This window comes from Schistocerca americana, chromosome 4, assembly GCF_021461395.2.
Source record: "Schistocerca americana isolate TAMUIC-IGC-003095 chromosome 4, iqSchAmer2.1, whole genome shotgun sequence".
NCBI lineage: Eukaryota > Metazoa > Arthropoda > Insecta > Orthoptera > Acrididae > Schistocerca > Schistocerca americana.
In genome coordinates, this window is record NC_060122.1 from 292,517,084 (window position 1) to 292,534,335 (window position 17,252).

At 37.6% G+C, this 17,252-nt stretch overlaps 1 protein-coding gene across 6 annotated transcripts in view; it reads left to right on the forward strand.

Annotated features, from left to right (window-relative positions):
* Nucleotides 1-17,252, forward strand: part of LOC124613949 (myosin heavy chain 95F) — a 400,236-nt gene that overhangs the window by 318,123 nt on the left and 64,861 nt on the right. For all 6 annotated transcript variants that reach the window (XM_047142716.1, XM_047142717.1, XM_047142712.1 and 3 more), the window contains 6 exons: nucleotides 5,423-5,580; nucleotides 5,685-5,849; nucleotides 5,952-6,175; nucleotides 7,030-7,227; nucleotides 7,341-7,565; nucleotides 12,766-12,973. In XM_047142716.1, the coding sequence (XP_046998672.1) occupies nucleotides 5,423-5,580; nucleotides 5,685-5,849; nucleotides 5,952-6,175; nucleotides 7,030-7,227; nucleotides 7,341-7,565; nucleotides 12,766-12,973 (1,178 nt within the window). The remainder of the gene's footprint in view (nucleotides 1-5,422; nucleotides 5,581-5,684; nucleotides 5,850-5,951; nucleotides 6,176-7,029; nucleotides 7,228-7,340; nucleotides 7,566-12,765; nucleotides 12,974-17,252) is intronic.

Genomic DNA, 17,252 nt, shown 5'->3' on the forward strand with positions numbered 1-17,252 from the left:
ACTGAGCGGCGAATACAGAACTGTCCTAGCGCTCGCGACTCCAGCGCGAAGACTTGCGGCAATTTCCTGTATCACTGGCGCTGCTTATACGGACGGCGTCCGGACTTTGATGCTGCCAACCTTTTGGCAGCGGGCTCGGTTGGCATTACTGGCTAGGACATAACACAGACAATGTCGACCTCCCCTTGCAAACAAACGAATAAACTTGTCCAGTGCTTTGGACACATACCAGACAATATATTCTGCATGGACTGCAGCTCACATTAGTTTTCCAATGAAAACCCACATCTCTTTGTCAAAACACATTTTCAGGAATGATTCTCTGTAAATGTGTGGTCTGGTGTGATAGGCAATTAATTGATTGGAGCTTTTGTGTTACCATGTCATCTTACAGGGCCCTGTCATTTAGACTTTCTGGAAAATGAGCTTCCAGCATCAATGAAAGAAGTTCCTTTGAATGCAACGATGAGTATGTTCTTCCAGTGTGCTAGGGTCCCTGCACATTCTGGCACTCGTTCAGACATAATTTAATTCTGACGTTCCTTGGAACATAGATTGGCAGATATGGTCACATTTCTTAGCCACCATGTTCCCCACACCTTGCAACTTTAGATTTCTGCCTGTAGGGTTGGAGGAAAGGTGACATTTAAATATAAAAGGTAAACACAAGAGACAAATTGATCATTTGGATTATGAATAGGGCTGCCATAATAAAATAACACTCAAACAACCTCAGAGCAGATGTGGTGTTTTGAAGAGAATTTGGAAGTGCGTTGATATTGGAGGTGGAATTTTTGAAAATCAGCTTTGAAGTTAATCATTTGCCTTTGCTTAACAAATTCTGTGAGTATTTGTTTAGGTTACATTCTCCAGCTATATGTTTGTAACCAGTACAAATTGGACACATGTTATATTGAATATTTCACTGAAATAAGTGATTGGCTCTCTGGATTCACATTTGGGAGGATGATGGTTCAAATCTGTCCATCCATCCAGATGTAGTTTTCCCATGGTTCCCCTAGATCACTCCAGGCAAATCCCAAGGTGGTTCTTTGAAAGGGCACAGCCCATTTCCTTCCCCATCCTTGAAAACATTCAGAACTTTTGCTCTGTCTCTAATGAGCTCAGTCTCGATGGGATGTTAAACATTAATCTTCCTCTCTTCTATATTGCTACCAACTAAAATATCTACTATTCATTCTGAAACACCCTGTATAGTGATACTTACAAGCCTTTGAAATCATATTCTTCTTCAGAATAGGATGAGTGGAATTGGGAAAACTGCAAAAGTGAGGGATGTGGTTTTAGAAGGGATGAGGAGGAGTGGTATGAGGACAACATGTGATATCAGAATGCAGGGATGACTCCTAGAGTTAACAGAAAACAGTTGTAATTTTTTTTAGTCTTTCCTGGCTGTCTGTTGACATTTTGAGGTGTTGAGTATTCTACCGAATATCAGCGTCATTCATGCACATATTTCTACAACATGACTCATTATCTTCATCAGTTGCTACCTAAGACTGCTCGTTGAGTGAAGCAGGTCCAGTATTGTGCCTGTGGCCTTCCCCCTCCATGGTCCATTTCAGGCATTCCACCTGTAGTCTGCTCCTGCTATAAGGATTGTTAGGTCCTCCTTTGGTCCAGTGTGCCAGGCTGAGTGCTGGCATTCCATCTTCGGTTCTGCAGCTGCCCCCATTGCATTTTCAGCAACTCTAGTGCAGGATCCCAGGCTCTATTGAGTCTGTACTCAGTGTCATGATCATGAGGTTGTCCATCACCTATATTTCTATGCTCGCTTATATCACTGTCCTAGTATCTGAAAGTCTGTGCCAGAACCCTCATTTCATGATAGTTCATGGAGTGATGTAGTTCGAGACAGTGCTTGGTAATGGTTGATTTAGTTCCCTGTTTTAATCTTAATCGGGAGTCACTCTGATGCTCTTTGCGTTAAACTATGTACCACTTAGGTTTTAATCACAGTGTGAATGTCCTCCATCCGCTGCACCTTCTTACTCGTGCGGTCAAACTTCGAAGACTGGCACACTAAGTCAATTTTCCTGGTGCACTCCACTAGAGACAAAGAGGCAGTGACCTAGTTGGAGTCTTCACCTGCTAAGGAGGCTACCATATCTTTTGGAGGTGTAAAAGTTACTGGCTACTGCGCCTGGCCTGTGGTACATACTTCGTATCTTCTCTCTCACAACTGAGAAGCTGACCTGACTTTTTACATTGTTCACAACTCTAGACTTGAAGTGTGATGCTTAATCCTGGTGAAAACTGGTACTACATCTCCATCTCAACATGAATCTGAGAGAACTCAGCACCTTCCCTTCTCTCCATCAAAGGTTGTCGAGCTTCTTTACATTTTGGTACATGTCCTCCCTGTAGAATCTCTTGATGTAATTCTTCAGGTATCCTCCTTCCCCCCCCCCCCCCCCCCCCCCTCCCCATCCCGCCGATGGTGATCGGTTGACATCTTGAGGTATCAGCTATTCTGCCAGATAATGTGACTCATTATTTTCGTCAGGTGCCACCTGAGACTGCTTGTTGAGTGAAATGGGTCCAGTATTTATACCTAAGGCCATTTCCCTCCTCCATGATCTGTTCCAGGCTTTCCATCTGCAGTCCTCTTCCACTAAAAGTGTCCTTAGATTTTCCATCTTTGGTCTGATGTGCATGTCTGCATGCTGGTGTTCTGCCTTTGGTCTGGTGTGGATGTCATTTCATGGGGGAGAAGGGTGTATGAGCAGACATGAAACAGGAAATTGGGTAAAAAATGGCACAAATGACTGAAGGAAACATAATGAAGATAAAATAAAAGAAACAGAAACAACAAAAGAGAGAAATAGAAACAGAACTGCGAAAGAAGGGAAGACTGAATGAGCAGAACCAGTGAGAGTTGGAAAGCACAAGACTTGTGTGCTACAGTCCTTTGTAGAAATAGTTCCCAGCTGAACAATTAGGAGGTGGGTGTTGAGGAGGAGATTGATATTATATGATTTGAAAAGCACTTTTGAAAGCAACTGTGCTGTAATGAGCAGCTAACTGTTAAACAAGACAATGTTTTCATCCATTCTTTTGCAAAGAGAAGCAGTAATCAGTTTACCATTCAGTTAGCGTTCCATTCCAAAAATGTTAATGTGCACATCAAACCAATGATGATTAATAACAACTAAACCAAACTTCTTAATCATCAGGATAGTACCAGGATTCAGTGGAATGTCTGTTATATTTTATACGGAATTTGCACATGAATTAACTCTACCCTTAACAATAACAACACTCAGACTCCTTGAGCAGAAAATTGTTCCCAGTTAGTGAATGACAGCATGGGTCATCTGTTACCTCAAGGGAGAGTAGATCCTGAAAATTCACCAAGCTGAAGTTTATCTATAATATATTTCTATAACATTTATCCTTAAACAGAATAGTCTTCTCCATGCCAACCAGCATGGATTCCAAAAACACTGATCATTTGAAGTCCAATCTGTGTTCTTTACATGATATACTTAGAATCATGAATCAAGATAGGCAACTTGAAGTAGTGTTTTTCAATTGCAAAAAGCTTTTTGGTCCTTGCTGTGCAGACAGATGCTAAAGAACAAACATTTTTGTGGGATATCTAGTTAAAATTGTAATTAAGTGAAGGATTTCTGGACAGACAGAAAGTTGTGTGTTATGTGGGAACTGTATATGATTGTTGTAATAGGGAGAATATAGCATACATAAAAGAGATTGGTGCCACTGGTGACTGGCTTGTTTGGTTTATAGAAAGGTTTCACAGAATTTATAAAAAATCAGAACTGTCAAACATTTGAAGAGTCATGAAAAACCTTCTTTGAAACCATGAACAAGCAGTTTCTAGGAGTGAAGGTTATATAAGGTTGCTTACAAGTCAGATAGTTGTTAACATGTTCCAGTGCGGTCATTTGAGGTCCTTTCCTGTGTTCTGTTTTGAAGTTTCTTTTAAATATTTGGGCATAACATTGGAAAGCTATATGAAATTGAATGAGCTTGTAAGGATTGCGGTAGGGAAGGCAAATGATTGACTTTGGTTTATTGGGAGAATTTTAGGAAAGTGTGGTTCATCTGTAGAGGAGATCCCATACAGGACACTAGTGCGACCGATTCTTGAGTACTGCTCCAGTGTTTTGGATATGCATCAGGTTGGATGAAAAGAAGACATTGAAGCAATTCAGAGGCGGGCAGCTAAATTTGTTATCAGTTGGTTCGAACAATGTGCATGTGTTACGTAGATGCTTTGGTAACTTGTATGGGAATCCTGGGAGGAAACGCAATGCTCTTTTCGAGGAAACATACTGAGAAAATTTAGAGAACTGCCATTTGAAGCTGACTGTTGAATGATCCTACTGCCGGCAACTTAAATTTCATGTAAATACGATGAGGATAAGATATGAGAAATTAGGGTTCATTCGGAGGCATATAAACAGTGGTTTTTCCCTCGCTCTATCTGCGAGCAGAATAGGAAAGGAGACAATTAGTAGTGATACAGGGCATTCTTTGCCATGCACCGTATGGTGGCTTGCTGAGTATGTATGTAGATGTAGATGTAGACTTGTGTTTGGAACTGACATTCACAAAGTCATTTTATTACCTGTGCTTTGGTTACATTTTCCACTTTTTGTTTTCCAACTGAAACTGCATAGCAGTCCAAGATGAGAATAGAACATACAATAATTTATTTAGTGTATACACCAAAATCATTGTAATAATATATATGCTGTGTGTTCTATACTTGTAAAGCATACTTACGTATTCTGTGTGTATGATATTTTTGACGTATTTATTTTCATTGTGTAATGATGACAAATCCAAATCATTGTAAGATGATCAATGGATGGAAGGATAAATAATTAAGTAGCAATTGTTCTACGTGGTCATTTATTGTCACAGTGAGGTTGCATCTCACTGTACAGTCAGTTAATGTACTATTACCGTTTTATATGAAGATAATTTCTTGGTAACAAGCACTAAACCTCACGTAAATTAGGCTTGTGAGAAGACTGAAATTAATATATCCATACAGTGATTATACTGATACCACTGGCAAAAGTCGGACATCTTTGTTCACTGTTTTCTAACTGATTGTTATTCAATTATTTGCTCTCTTACATATTAAGTTTCAATTAGTACTTTCAGTGTTCACTTATTTGTAGTGTCTATTATTGGAAATTTCTTCCACTTTGGACTTTTATGTATCATTACTGTCATATGTCTTGATGCATTCAGCAATTTTCTTTTGTTCATGTGCCTACATTTACGGTCCTACCTATTATATAGGAATTATAGGTGGTCTGTCCTATTCTTTACAAACTCCATCTCATCTAGGAAAAATATGATCTATCGAAGATACAGGTTAAGCGTTATTCCCAGTAATCTGATTCTCTTTTCTTGTTAACAGGGTGCCACTTAAAGTCTATGAAGCCAATAATGCCAGGGATGCTTTGGCTAAAGCATTATATAGCAAACTGTTTGATTATATAGTTCAGAGAATTAATAAATCAATCCCTTTCAAAGCATCTAGCTATTATATTGGAGTCCTAGATATTGCTGGTTTTGGTAAGTAAAGTGAGTTACCTTACACAAAGAAGTCACTTTTTTTGTCAGTTGACTGAAACATTGATAATGCTTTGTGCATTGTTTCCAATCTTACACCATTCCAGAATACTTCACTGTCAACAGCTTCGAACAATTTTGTATTAACTACTGCAATGAGAAACTGCAGCAGTTTTTCAATCAACGGATATTGAAGGATGAGCAAGAATTATATCAGAAGGAGAGTTTAAATGTACCAAAGATTGAATTTAGAGACAACCAAGACTGTATTGGTAAGAACCTTACAACAAAACTTCCATAAATTGCAAATTTAATGTATCTTCTGTCTTATTTTTATGTGTCTAATTGTATAACCTGTATTTCTGTTTATCCAGATCTCATAGAAACAAAAGCTTCTGGAATATTTAACCTTTTGGATGAGGAATCTAAACTTCCAAAGCCATCTTCAGAACATTTCACAAATGAAGTCCATAGACACTGGGCCAATCACTTCCGACTAGCTAAAACACGTGACTCCAAACTTAAAGCACATAGGGAAATTAGAGATTCTGAAGGGTTCATGATCCGACATTTTGCAGGTGCTGTTTGTTACCAGACTGTAAGTTTCTTGTAAAACCAATTTCTTGTATATTATACTACAGACTATAACATTTGTAGAATTTTATTGAAGCAGAGTGTATTCTGTCCATTGTTCCATTCTGTATGCAGCACTGGTACTACTATTGTTAAATTATGCAACACTGTTACCACTGTTATTATTCATTCTCTTTATTCATATACAGTTTTGCCTTTCAACTAATTTTGAACTCATTCTGTAATTAATTAGATGAACTAGGATTTTATTAAGTACTGGTAGTTAAAAAAAGAGAAATATTCGGATCGATAAACCATGAATGAAACACTGAAATATTAATTGTAGTGCTCCTACTGCCACGTGAACATTTTTTAATTTTTTTTTGTTAGGACATTATTTGTTTCTGCTTAATAATTGTATATTTTATGACTGACTAATGGAAACTCAGTTGAATTTCCTGGTAACTGCATGACTATAGTCTGTATGATGAGAGAAAATCCCTAATAGAAAAGTGGGCCTGATGTGGTTGCTTCACACATTTGCCCCAACCAATCTCGTAACAGTGTTTTGTTTACAATTCTGTGGCCGCACAGTATATTGGTAGCTAATATTCTTTGCTAAATATCATTATAAACTTGTTGGTTTAAAGCAAGAAACATGTATGATTTATAGCAATTAATAATAATAATAATAATAATAATATAATTATAATTATAATTATAATTATGACAGTTATAAATTATTAATGCAGCCACAAACAGTTGCTTCTCTATGTCAGTATGTACCTCAATTTTTTACATAGTTCCGCAGATTCTTCTTTATGATGTAATCTATGGAACACAATGAGTCAATGAGTGACAACCTTTTCTTTTTTAAAGGCACACTTTGTAGAAAAGAACAATGATGCTCTGCATGCTTCCTTGGAAGGACTGATTCTGGAGTGCAAGAACAAATTTCTTCAAGGTCTGTTTCCAACAGCTGATATTGGCCATCAAAAAGGAAAATTAGCATTTGACAGTGTTGGAATGAAATTCAAAAATCAGTTGTCTGAACTGATGGAGAAGCTTAAGAGCACAGTAAGTAGTCATTCGAAGTGAACCTTTTTAGTCATATAATTTAAAACTAGACATAGTATTAATATGTTTGCATTGTAGAAGTAATTACTTACCACATATTGTTCTTTTTTCAGGGTACTAATTTCATTCGGTGTATCAAGCCAAATCAAAAGATGGTTGATCACCAATTTGAAGGAGGCTCAGTACTATCACAGCTTGAGTGCTCTGGTATGGTGTCTGTACTTGAGTTGATGCAGAATGGTTTTCCATCAAGAGTTCCATTCAGTGAACTACACAGCATGTATAACAAACATTTACCAGAAAAACTGAGAAGTTTACCACCTCGTATGTTCTGTAAGGTAAGTATTCATTCACAGTTAATTCTTACATGCATCAACAGTGAATGTCTTCATTTCAGCAAGTTGTGTTTGAACAAAGATTTTTTAGCCTTCTTATTTATGTGGTGTAGGTACAGCCCATAAATGTTCTATTCACATATTTCCTTTCCATGTCATGAAAAAAATGCTCCTTTTATTTCTGTTTTGTTAGATATAAAGAAGTACACCACCTATGATTAATTTTAGTTTTGTTGTTCAATGCTGAAATAATGATTGTATGAGAAACTTGAAAATTTTAAATTTTTTGTTGACACTCTATTTTTGGTGGCCCATACACAGTATTTTGCACAAATTTGGCAAATTTCATGCTGAATCTCTCACTACAGAGTGTATGATGAAATGAATGTGTTAAAGATTTCTTTTAGCCAAATAGCAGCAGACGTATTACTTAAAAAATGCTAGTGTTCGTTTGGTAAAAGGAATAACCCTGAATTAAGGCAGACGCAGAAGACTAATAAGACAGGGAAATCAGCAATAAATTCTGGAAGGGTAATGCATGGAAACTCACAGTAAGGGGCAGCTCATTCATGGAAACTTACAGGGTTGTGCCTTATAATTATTCCATTATTTGCAGCAGTACAGGTGTGTCGCTGAATGTTACATTGCACTGACATCAAATTCATTTTAAATGCTGCAGAAAGAAATGAGTGGGCAGGACACTTTCTCCAAGCTATATATGTTGCACAAATTGATCAATATGCATCTGCACTCTCCTGTACCTACGTCCTACGTGATAAGTGTACCCAACAAGTACCTTTTTTATTTGGTCCACTACAAAATCCTCTCTTGTGGTGCCAAACTCATCACCTCAGAGTAGCACTTGCATCCCATATTCTCATTTATTTGTTAATATGTATTATAGTCTCTGTCTTCCCTCACAGTTTTACCCTCTACCACTCCCTCTAGTATCATGTAAATTATTCCCTGATGTCTTAACAAATATTGTGTCATCTTGCCCTTCTTCTTGTCAGTGTTTTCCATACATTCCTTAGTCCCCCTTAAACATTCCAACAACCACCACCACCATACATTCCTTTCTTCTCTAATTTTACAGAGAATCCACGTGATTTTCAACATTCTTTCATAGCACTAATCATAAAACCCTTTTATTCTCTTCTTTTTCAATTTTCCCACAGTCCATGTGTCACTACCATAAAAGCTGTGGTCCATACATACATTTGCAGGAATTTCTTTCTCAAATTAAGGCCTATGTGTGGTATTAGTAGACTTCTTTTTGCCAAGAATGCCCTCTTTGCCTGTGATAGTCAATTTTTTATACCTTCTGTGCTTCATGTGGCACGTATTATTTTGATTATTAGGTAGCAGAATTCCTGTACTTTGTCTTATTTACGGTCATTTATTGATGTTAAGTTTCACACTGTTCTTGTTTCTGCTACTTCTGATTACTTTTGTCTTTCTTCAGTTTACTCGTAGTCCATATACTGTACTCATTAGACTGTTGATTCCATTCGACAGATCCTCTAATCTTTTTCCTGAGGAAGGTAATTTCATCAGCAAATCTTATCACTGATAATCTTTCATCCTCAATTTTAATCCCACTGTTGAATGTTTCTTTCATTTCTATCATTGCCTCTTCGATGTTTAGGTTGAACGGTAGAGGCAAAAGAATGCATCCCTGTTTTACGTCCTTTTTAACCTGAGCACTTCATTCTTGGCCTTAATTTTTATTGTTCCCTCTCTGTTCTTGTACATCTTGTATATTTTCCATCTTTCGTTGGAACTTGCTCCTATTTTTCTCAGAACACTTTTTCTAGGTTAGCAAATGCTATGAACTGTCTTGATTTTTCGTGCCTTGTTCCCACTATAAACTGCAACATCAGAACTGCCTCCCGGTATCCTTACCTTCCCAAAAGCCAAACTATCATTTCCATTCTTCTGTATCTTATTCTTGTCAGTAATTTGGATGTATGAGCTGCAAGGCTGATTGTGTGATAATTCTCGTACTTAGACGACCTTGCCATCTTTGGGACTGTGAGGATGACATCATTCTGAAAATCTGTTGGTATGTCTCCAGTCTCATAGATCTTACACACCAACTAGAATAGTCATTTGGTTGCCAATTCCTCCAATGATTTTAGAATGTTTGAGTAGGTGTTGCCTATATCCCACCTGCCTTATTTAACCGCAAGTCTTCCAAAGCTCTGTTAAACTCTGACTGCAATACTCAATTCCCTGTGTCTTCCATACTGACACCCATTTCTTCTTCAGTCATGTCATCAGATAACTCCTCTCCATCATAGAGGCCTACAGGGTACTCTTTCCGCCTATCTGCTCCCTTTCCTGCATTTAATAGTGAAATTCCCACTGGTCTCAGTATGTTGATGGCATTGCTTTTAATTTCTCTGAAGGTTGTTTTGGCTTTTCTACATGCTGAATCAGTCCTTCTGATGCTATTTCTTTTCAGCTTCTTCACATTTTTCATGCAGTTATTTCACCTTGGCTTCCCTACACTTTCTATTTATTTCATATCTAAGTACTTTATGCAAGATCTGTCAGAAAAGTATCTGACCTTTGGCTGGGGGGGGGACTGGCTGATCTGGAGCATTGGACACCTAATCAGCCTCAAAGTAGTTCCTTTGGGACTTCACACACTTCTCCCAGTGGTGCCGCTATTGTTGGAAACATGCCGAAAAAGCCTCTCTCAGAATGGAGTTTAGCTCACCTGCCACTGCTGCCATATTGTCCTCTCTTGTCTGAAATAGCATTCCTTTTAATGGCGTCTTGAGTTTGGAGAAGAGCCAGAAGTCACAGGGGGCCATACCAGGAGAGTAAGAAGCCTGTTGAAGGACAGGAATCTGGTTTTTTGTCAAAAAAGTCCGAATCAAGTGCGAGCATTGTGCTGGAGTATTGTTGTGATGGAGGTGCCAATTTCCTATTGACCACAACTCCAGTCTCTTGCACTGCACATCACATAGGCAAAGGAGAACATCCCTGTAGTACTCTTTGGTGATAGTTTCATCCTGTGGTGTGTATTCATGGTAGTACCACCCCATGAGAGTCGAAGAAAGCGGTTAGCATCACTTTGATGTTGCTGCATACCTGGCAGGCCTTCCTTGGTCTAGGTGATGAGCCGTGCTTCCTCTATGACACCTGGGATTTGATTTCCGGGTCATACCCATACACTCAGGACCTGTCATCAGTGATGGTGGTGTTCACAAAGTTGGGGCCTCTCTTTGTGGAGTCCACAATATCCTGTGAAACTTCAGCATGAAGCTGCTTTTGCACTGCCATCAGCAGCTCCAGCACGAATTTCACTGACTCTCTCTTCATGATCAAATCTTCGGTCATAATGGAATGTGCTGAAAAAGTGCTGATGCCAAACTCTTCCACAGTTTCTCTGATAGTCACATGATGGTCCTGCATCAGCACAGCGTTCACGTTGGCAATGACCTGGTCATTTCTGCATGTTGACGGCCGACTAGAGCTTGTCTTACTCTCCACCAATTTGCAGCCATCTTTAAACTGGTTGTACCATTCCTTAATCTATGTGACGCTCTTAACATCATCATAAAAAGCCATCTGAATTTCCTGAATGGTTTCCATATGGCTGTCTCCCAGTTTCTGGCAAAATTTGATGCAGCAGCGCTGCTGCAATCGTTCCGTCATTTTCCTTGCAATGAAAAATTGACACAAGTACTACACAACACCTCACTCAACAGCAACTGACGTTATTGACAGGCGGGAAAAAATTCGTGCACGCACGTGAAGGTTCAAGGTTGGCTCATGCAAGTGTGCTAGATTCAAACCCATCAAGTGTTCACCCTTGTACTTAATGATTGTCCAATATCTGTGGCTTCCTGTTTTAGAGATGTCCATTCCTATTCAACTGAACTGCCTAATTTGGTATTCATTATTGCAGTATCTACAAACTAAGAGACCTTAAGATAGATTTCATCATTACTCAGTATTTCAGTATCTCATTTCTTTCCACAATGATTCTCCTGGAAGATTCTCTTCACCAATACTAAACTGTCATCTGAAGTTTTACCTGCTCCTGGGTACACTTTAAAATCCAATATTCGATCTTGGAATCTTTGTTGGACCATCCAGGCCTTTTTCTGTATACCTTCTTCTCTTGCGATTTTTTAATACTGATTAGTTATATGCAGTATACAACCACAAAATTTGATCTCTCATTCCTGTGGCATGTTGAAATGGGCTTTACACATGTCAGTATTGTATTGCTCATAATGTCACTATTTCAGTACATTTGTCCCACAAGCCTGCACCTATTTCTAAATATTTATGAAATTTTGGTATACACAACAACCCACCTGCTCTAAATATTTTCATGATTGTAGGTAATCGATGTTAAATACCTTAAAAAATTATCGTATTATTTGAAATAAAAGTTTTAATGAAGTAAACAAATAATAATTTGATAACATAAAATTCAAATAAAAATGAATAATAAAAATAAATGAAACAGAAGGTGAGGGTGTATTTACCAGCCCTTAAAAAAAGAAACAATTTTAACAGAGACCTCAGGACCTGGTAATGTTCCTTTGTAATGAGAAACCTAAATCCTTGATCGGGGAAGGTGCAGTTTACAGTAGAGTATTCAAAGTTAACTGTGAATGGAGTCCTTAGGAGAAATGAGTGGGGTAACATGCATACAGTATTAGATTGAAAGTTCTTCTTGGAGGGAGTCTCATTTCCCAAAATGTGTTGACTTTAAATGTGTTATTCACCAATAAATTTAACCTGAATGTCACTAAAAAATGACAAGCAGGGAAAAATTTGTAAGAAATGTTACCCTATAACCTTAGACTTGCATGAAGTAGAGGTTAAAATTCTTAAATTGGTTAGTACTTTGTAACCCTCGATATGAAGCAAGTTTGCGCTGTGTGTTGCAAAGTAGCAACCAAAAATCAATAAACAGAAGGTCATCTGCTTGTAAGTGCTGATCCTCATTTTTAATGCTGAAATCACATTCTTATGTGGAGAACAAGTAAATGGTTGCCCTGAATTTAAGCAGCCCACACCATTATTGTACTTGTTGCTCTTAAGAAACATCATTCAGTGACGTATGTCCGTCCACTGTATCAATTTATGCATTGCAGATAATAATATTCAAATGAGGTATCTATCTACTAACATTATGTTGTGTATTTATGTGTAATTTTGGCTACTTTCACAGGCATTGCTCAAGGCTTTAGGAATGACAGAGGATGATTACCGCTTTGGTGTAACCAAAGTGTTCTTCAGACCAGGCAAGTTTTCAGAATTTGATGCAGTTATGAAATCTGATCCTGAAAACATATCAGCAATGGTGAACAAAATTAAGAAATGGTTACTCAGTTCACAATGGAAGAAAGCCCAATGGTGTTCACTGTCAGTGATAAAGTGTATGTATATCAAATTGTGTTTCATGCATGACTTGCTTCACAAATTAGCTTTGCATGAGTAGTATTTCTGTCCTCTACCTCACTCTCAGGTTTTTAAACAGCACTAACCAACTGACCTCTGAACCAAAAAATTTTCCTTTATAGCTGACTATTGCAAATTAACACCAAATAAAAAAGATAGTTGTATGTTAAGTGTTATTTTTAAGTAGAACAGATGTCTGTTTTCTGTGAAACAATTTTGTAGATGTGGGAAGCATATAACTCACCTTATCGACAAAGCCATTATTGATTCATGCCATGCAATGAATAAGTAAATGTTTTATTTATTTACATTGTGAATTCAGCAGTTCCCATTCAAAGCTGACACACTGTTTTTGTGTGGAGCTTGTTACATAAGTATGTCATAAAAAATGTGTTTTATCACTGATAATAAGAAACTAAAATTGACAGAGGGAAAAAATAATAGGGCACACTGAAATAACAGAGATTGACAGTCATGGAGGATTTAAGAATATATGTGTTCTACACAAGCACTAGTAAATTGAGATGTAGCAAGATAAACAATATAATTGTGAAATTCTGCCTTCTGCCCCTAGACAGACCAACCAGACCCGATCAATCACTGTGTCACACTTAGCCAATGGCATCATCAGATGCAGTATGGACGGACATGTGATCACCACACTGCTCTCCCAGTCTTTGTTGTGTTTCTTGATCTTGTAACTGTTACTAATTGGTTGAGTAGTTCATCAGTTGGCCTCATGAGGCTGAGTACATCCTGTACCAATCCTCCCACCAGCAAAAAATTTCAGGCATTACTGGAATCAAGCATGGGACCCCGCATGGCAGTCAGTCATGCTGACCAGTCAGCTACGAAGGTGGACAAATGCTATAGAAGGGTGAGAAGGGTTCTACTCACAAATGAGAAAGAGTTTCCACTCTGGTCCCTGGACCACTAAAAATTTGGGCACAGTTGGCCTGCCTAAAAGTTCAGTGCCCATAATTTTTCTGGCACAATTTCTTAGTGATTTTATTTCTTCCTTTTCATGTACTTACAGGTCTACCTTCTATGAGCTGTTCAGTGGAGACTGTAGTTCTTGCATTGATTGTTCAAAGCTGCTTTATAGTTGACATTTTAGTAGGAACATGTGAAGGCATGAAGCTGACTTGCCACATCCTGCACAGAACACACACGTAATTTTACATTTCATTCAACTCACTCACATGCTCAAACTATTCGGTCTGCAAAGTTGGAAGTAGCATCAGTATCTTCTGGAAAAGCTGCAGTATGTTTTCATTTTGGTTCTACTTGTCACACTAAACTTTTTAGACAATATACGGAATCTTTACAAAAAACCATTTTCTGGTGGTGATTTTTGACATGCAGGACACTATTTTGTTACTGAATTTAAATGAAACATTATGCAAATGAGATCTTAAGAATATTCATATTTGCATATGCTCTAAACTGTAACTCACCCAGAGATCCCTAACATGATATAATTTGAAGTAAATGTGATGCACAATGCTGCATTCATGCATCAAAACCTCTCCTGCAACCTGTTTGATTTCATAATAATGATCAGAACTTATAAAAACATATTTCTTCTATTCAGGCATTTAATCTGCACATACCAAAAATTCAGTTGAATCCACCTGTTGATCTTCTGTGTGATAACAATGGAAAAACCATATTGACATTACTCTCGTTGCATTTATGCTTGAAGTAATATTGTCACAGCCAATGTTCACTAACATATCGCTTCCTGTTATAATTTTTTAAAATACTCCATTTTACTATGCTTTTTCCATTATGTGCTGCATAACAGATGACTTCCCTAACAGCTTCATTGCTGAGTGCCTGAACTGCAGACAGCAAATTTTTTGATGATTGTTATTGCTGGCAACATATCCTTTAAACTGGGTCAATACAATTCTGTTGGGTTGAAATGACAGTGAAAAAGGTGACAGCCTAATGACTGTATGGCTGTATGCTTTTGTCAGCATATAGATTTAGTATAAGGGGAATTGTGGTTTATTCACAGATATTAGATCCAAAGTTCTGCTTTTTAAATTTATCACTTACTTCAGTGTTTTAGGCTGAAGGTACATGTGTCCTTTTTCACTTCTGCTGTACTAGGCATAATTTTCTACAAACATTGTTGACACTGTAGGTACATAATGCTTAAACTGTTTCCCTTGACGGACCTCATACACCAGTGTCCTGACCGAGAGACATTTGTTTCATGTTGAACTCTTCCACTGAGTAACATTTGAAAAACTAGCTACTAACAGTGTTGAGTATGACACAACACATGACAAACAATAACAAAATGAGGTAAAATATTAACTCTGGAGCTGTAAGAAGTTAAAATAAACAAATCCCAACACATAATCAGTGTTTTCACAGGACAGCTAGCTGCCTGAAACTACAGCATATACAATCTTGGAAATGTCATGGTGGGGTGAAAACCTAGGAATTGCAAGTGGTTGCTCGGGCAACAGGGCTCGTGATGGGGGAATGGCTGAATTTGTGCTGTGCCTTCCTTGTGAGCCTCACCTCACCATTTCCTTTGTAGCTGTTAGTTGTAAAGTAATTTTGAATAGACCACGGGTCGTACAGTCAAGGTATGGAAGTATGTACATTTTCTCCTTGTGCATTAGTGCAGAGGCACATTTCTGCAACATGAGCTCACTTGTATCAACATGCCAAGGCAAGGTTTGATATGATGATGAAATTGTTCATGAAATATTTTGTGATTTTGCAGAAAATGGCTTGATATTTTTGAAGATGATAATGTGGATAATTTGGAGGATAGCTTGGACTATGTTCTTGAAGAATGTTGAAAACAAAGCATTAGATAGAGTTTTCTTCATATTGTGCCTCAAGATGTTGAAAACTAAGGGAGAGAGTGAGAACTTTATATCAAACAGATTCCGAGGAAGATTGTACTAAAACCATCCATGTTACCATTATTGAAGTCTGCTTAGAAAATCTGGACAGTGCAGCATCACCAGTGTAGATGAGAACAGTGCAGATCTAGTCTTTTTTCCTATTTCATTACAGATTATGTGATGCACTGCACAAGGTAGACTTCTACTGGAAATTGTTAGTGCTAATGCCCATTGTTCAGATACCCTCTCTCAAGAAATTACCATCGATGAAGGCAAGAGTAAATTTCTTAGCCATGTGTGTTTCAGGCAGTAATTAAAAGGGCACATTGGTTACTTTATCTGTGTGATTCTCCACTTCTGACATAAGTCTTGGGACTGAAATGTTGTGTATGTATCTGTAGGTTGTATGGAATCAGTACAGTAAGATGTCTCGATGTGGAGTCATGACTAGGTAGCAGAAAGGAACTATCATGTTTGGATGCATCCATGACCACACCCTAAATGAAATTGCTTCATTTGTTTTTTGTATCAAAATAGAGTAGTTCCTGTCCACAAGGAATGGAGCATCACTCACAGCTATGTAATATGGCGTAAGAATAGTGGTCGTAAACAGATTATAACTAACCAGAGACATGTGTCACACCTCGTCGATTATTAAAGCCAACTGAATGCTGCTGTCAGTAAATGAAGTTGTAACTACACACCTACCAATGCAACTCTATGAGTCATAATTTCTATTTATTTGTTTACTGATTCTTTAAAATAAGAAAATGAAGCATACTACAAATTTAATGAAAGCAGTAGTGGGATGTTACAATAATGTAACATATTACTTAACTTGTACCTTCATTATAATGCTGATAATGGATGTCGAAATCTGTTTGCTGCATCTTCCACCATTGATCATGTAATTCACTGGAACATTAGTTCAGCACATTGATAACAATAATGTACACAGTACTTCTGATTTTGATTAAAGTTTAATGGAAACCAAATACTTTTTCCATAGTACATTCACAGTTATACTTTGACCTTAACACAAACTTTCACTCAACATACCACCTGGGAGGGCGGAGCCACCAGTGCTTTTACATATTCTCAACAGTTGAAAACAGTAAGAGTACTGTTAACAATACGATTTTGATTAAATTAGGCATGGAAATGAATTACAGTACAATTGGGACATGTTGTGACATACATAGTAAAACATAAACACAGATTTGTTACTCAGTAATATGTAATGGCCATCATATTACTGACAATTTTTTTTTTTTTTTTTTTTTTTTTTTTTTTTTTTTTTTTTTTTTTTTTTTTTTTTTTTTTTACACACCATAACTTGGTCCTGGTTATTCAGGTTACCGTGAACAGAACCAAGATGTTTATT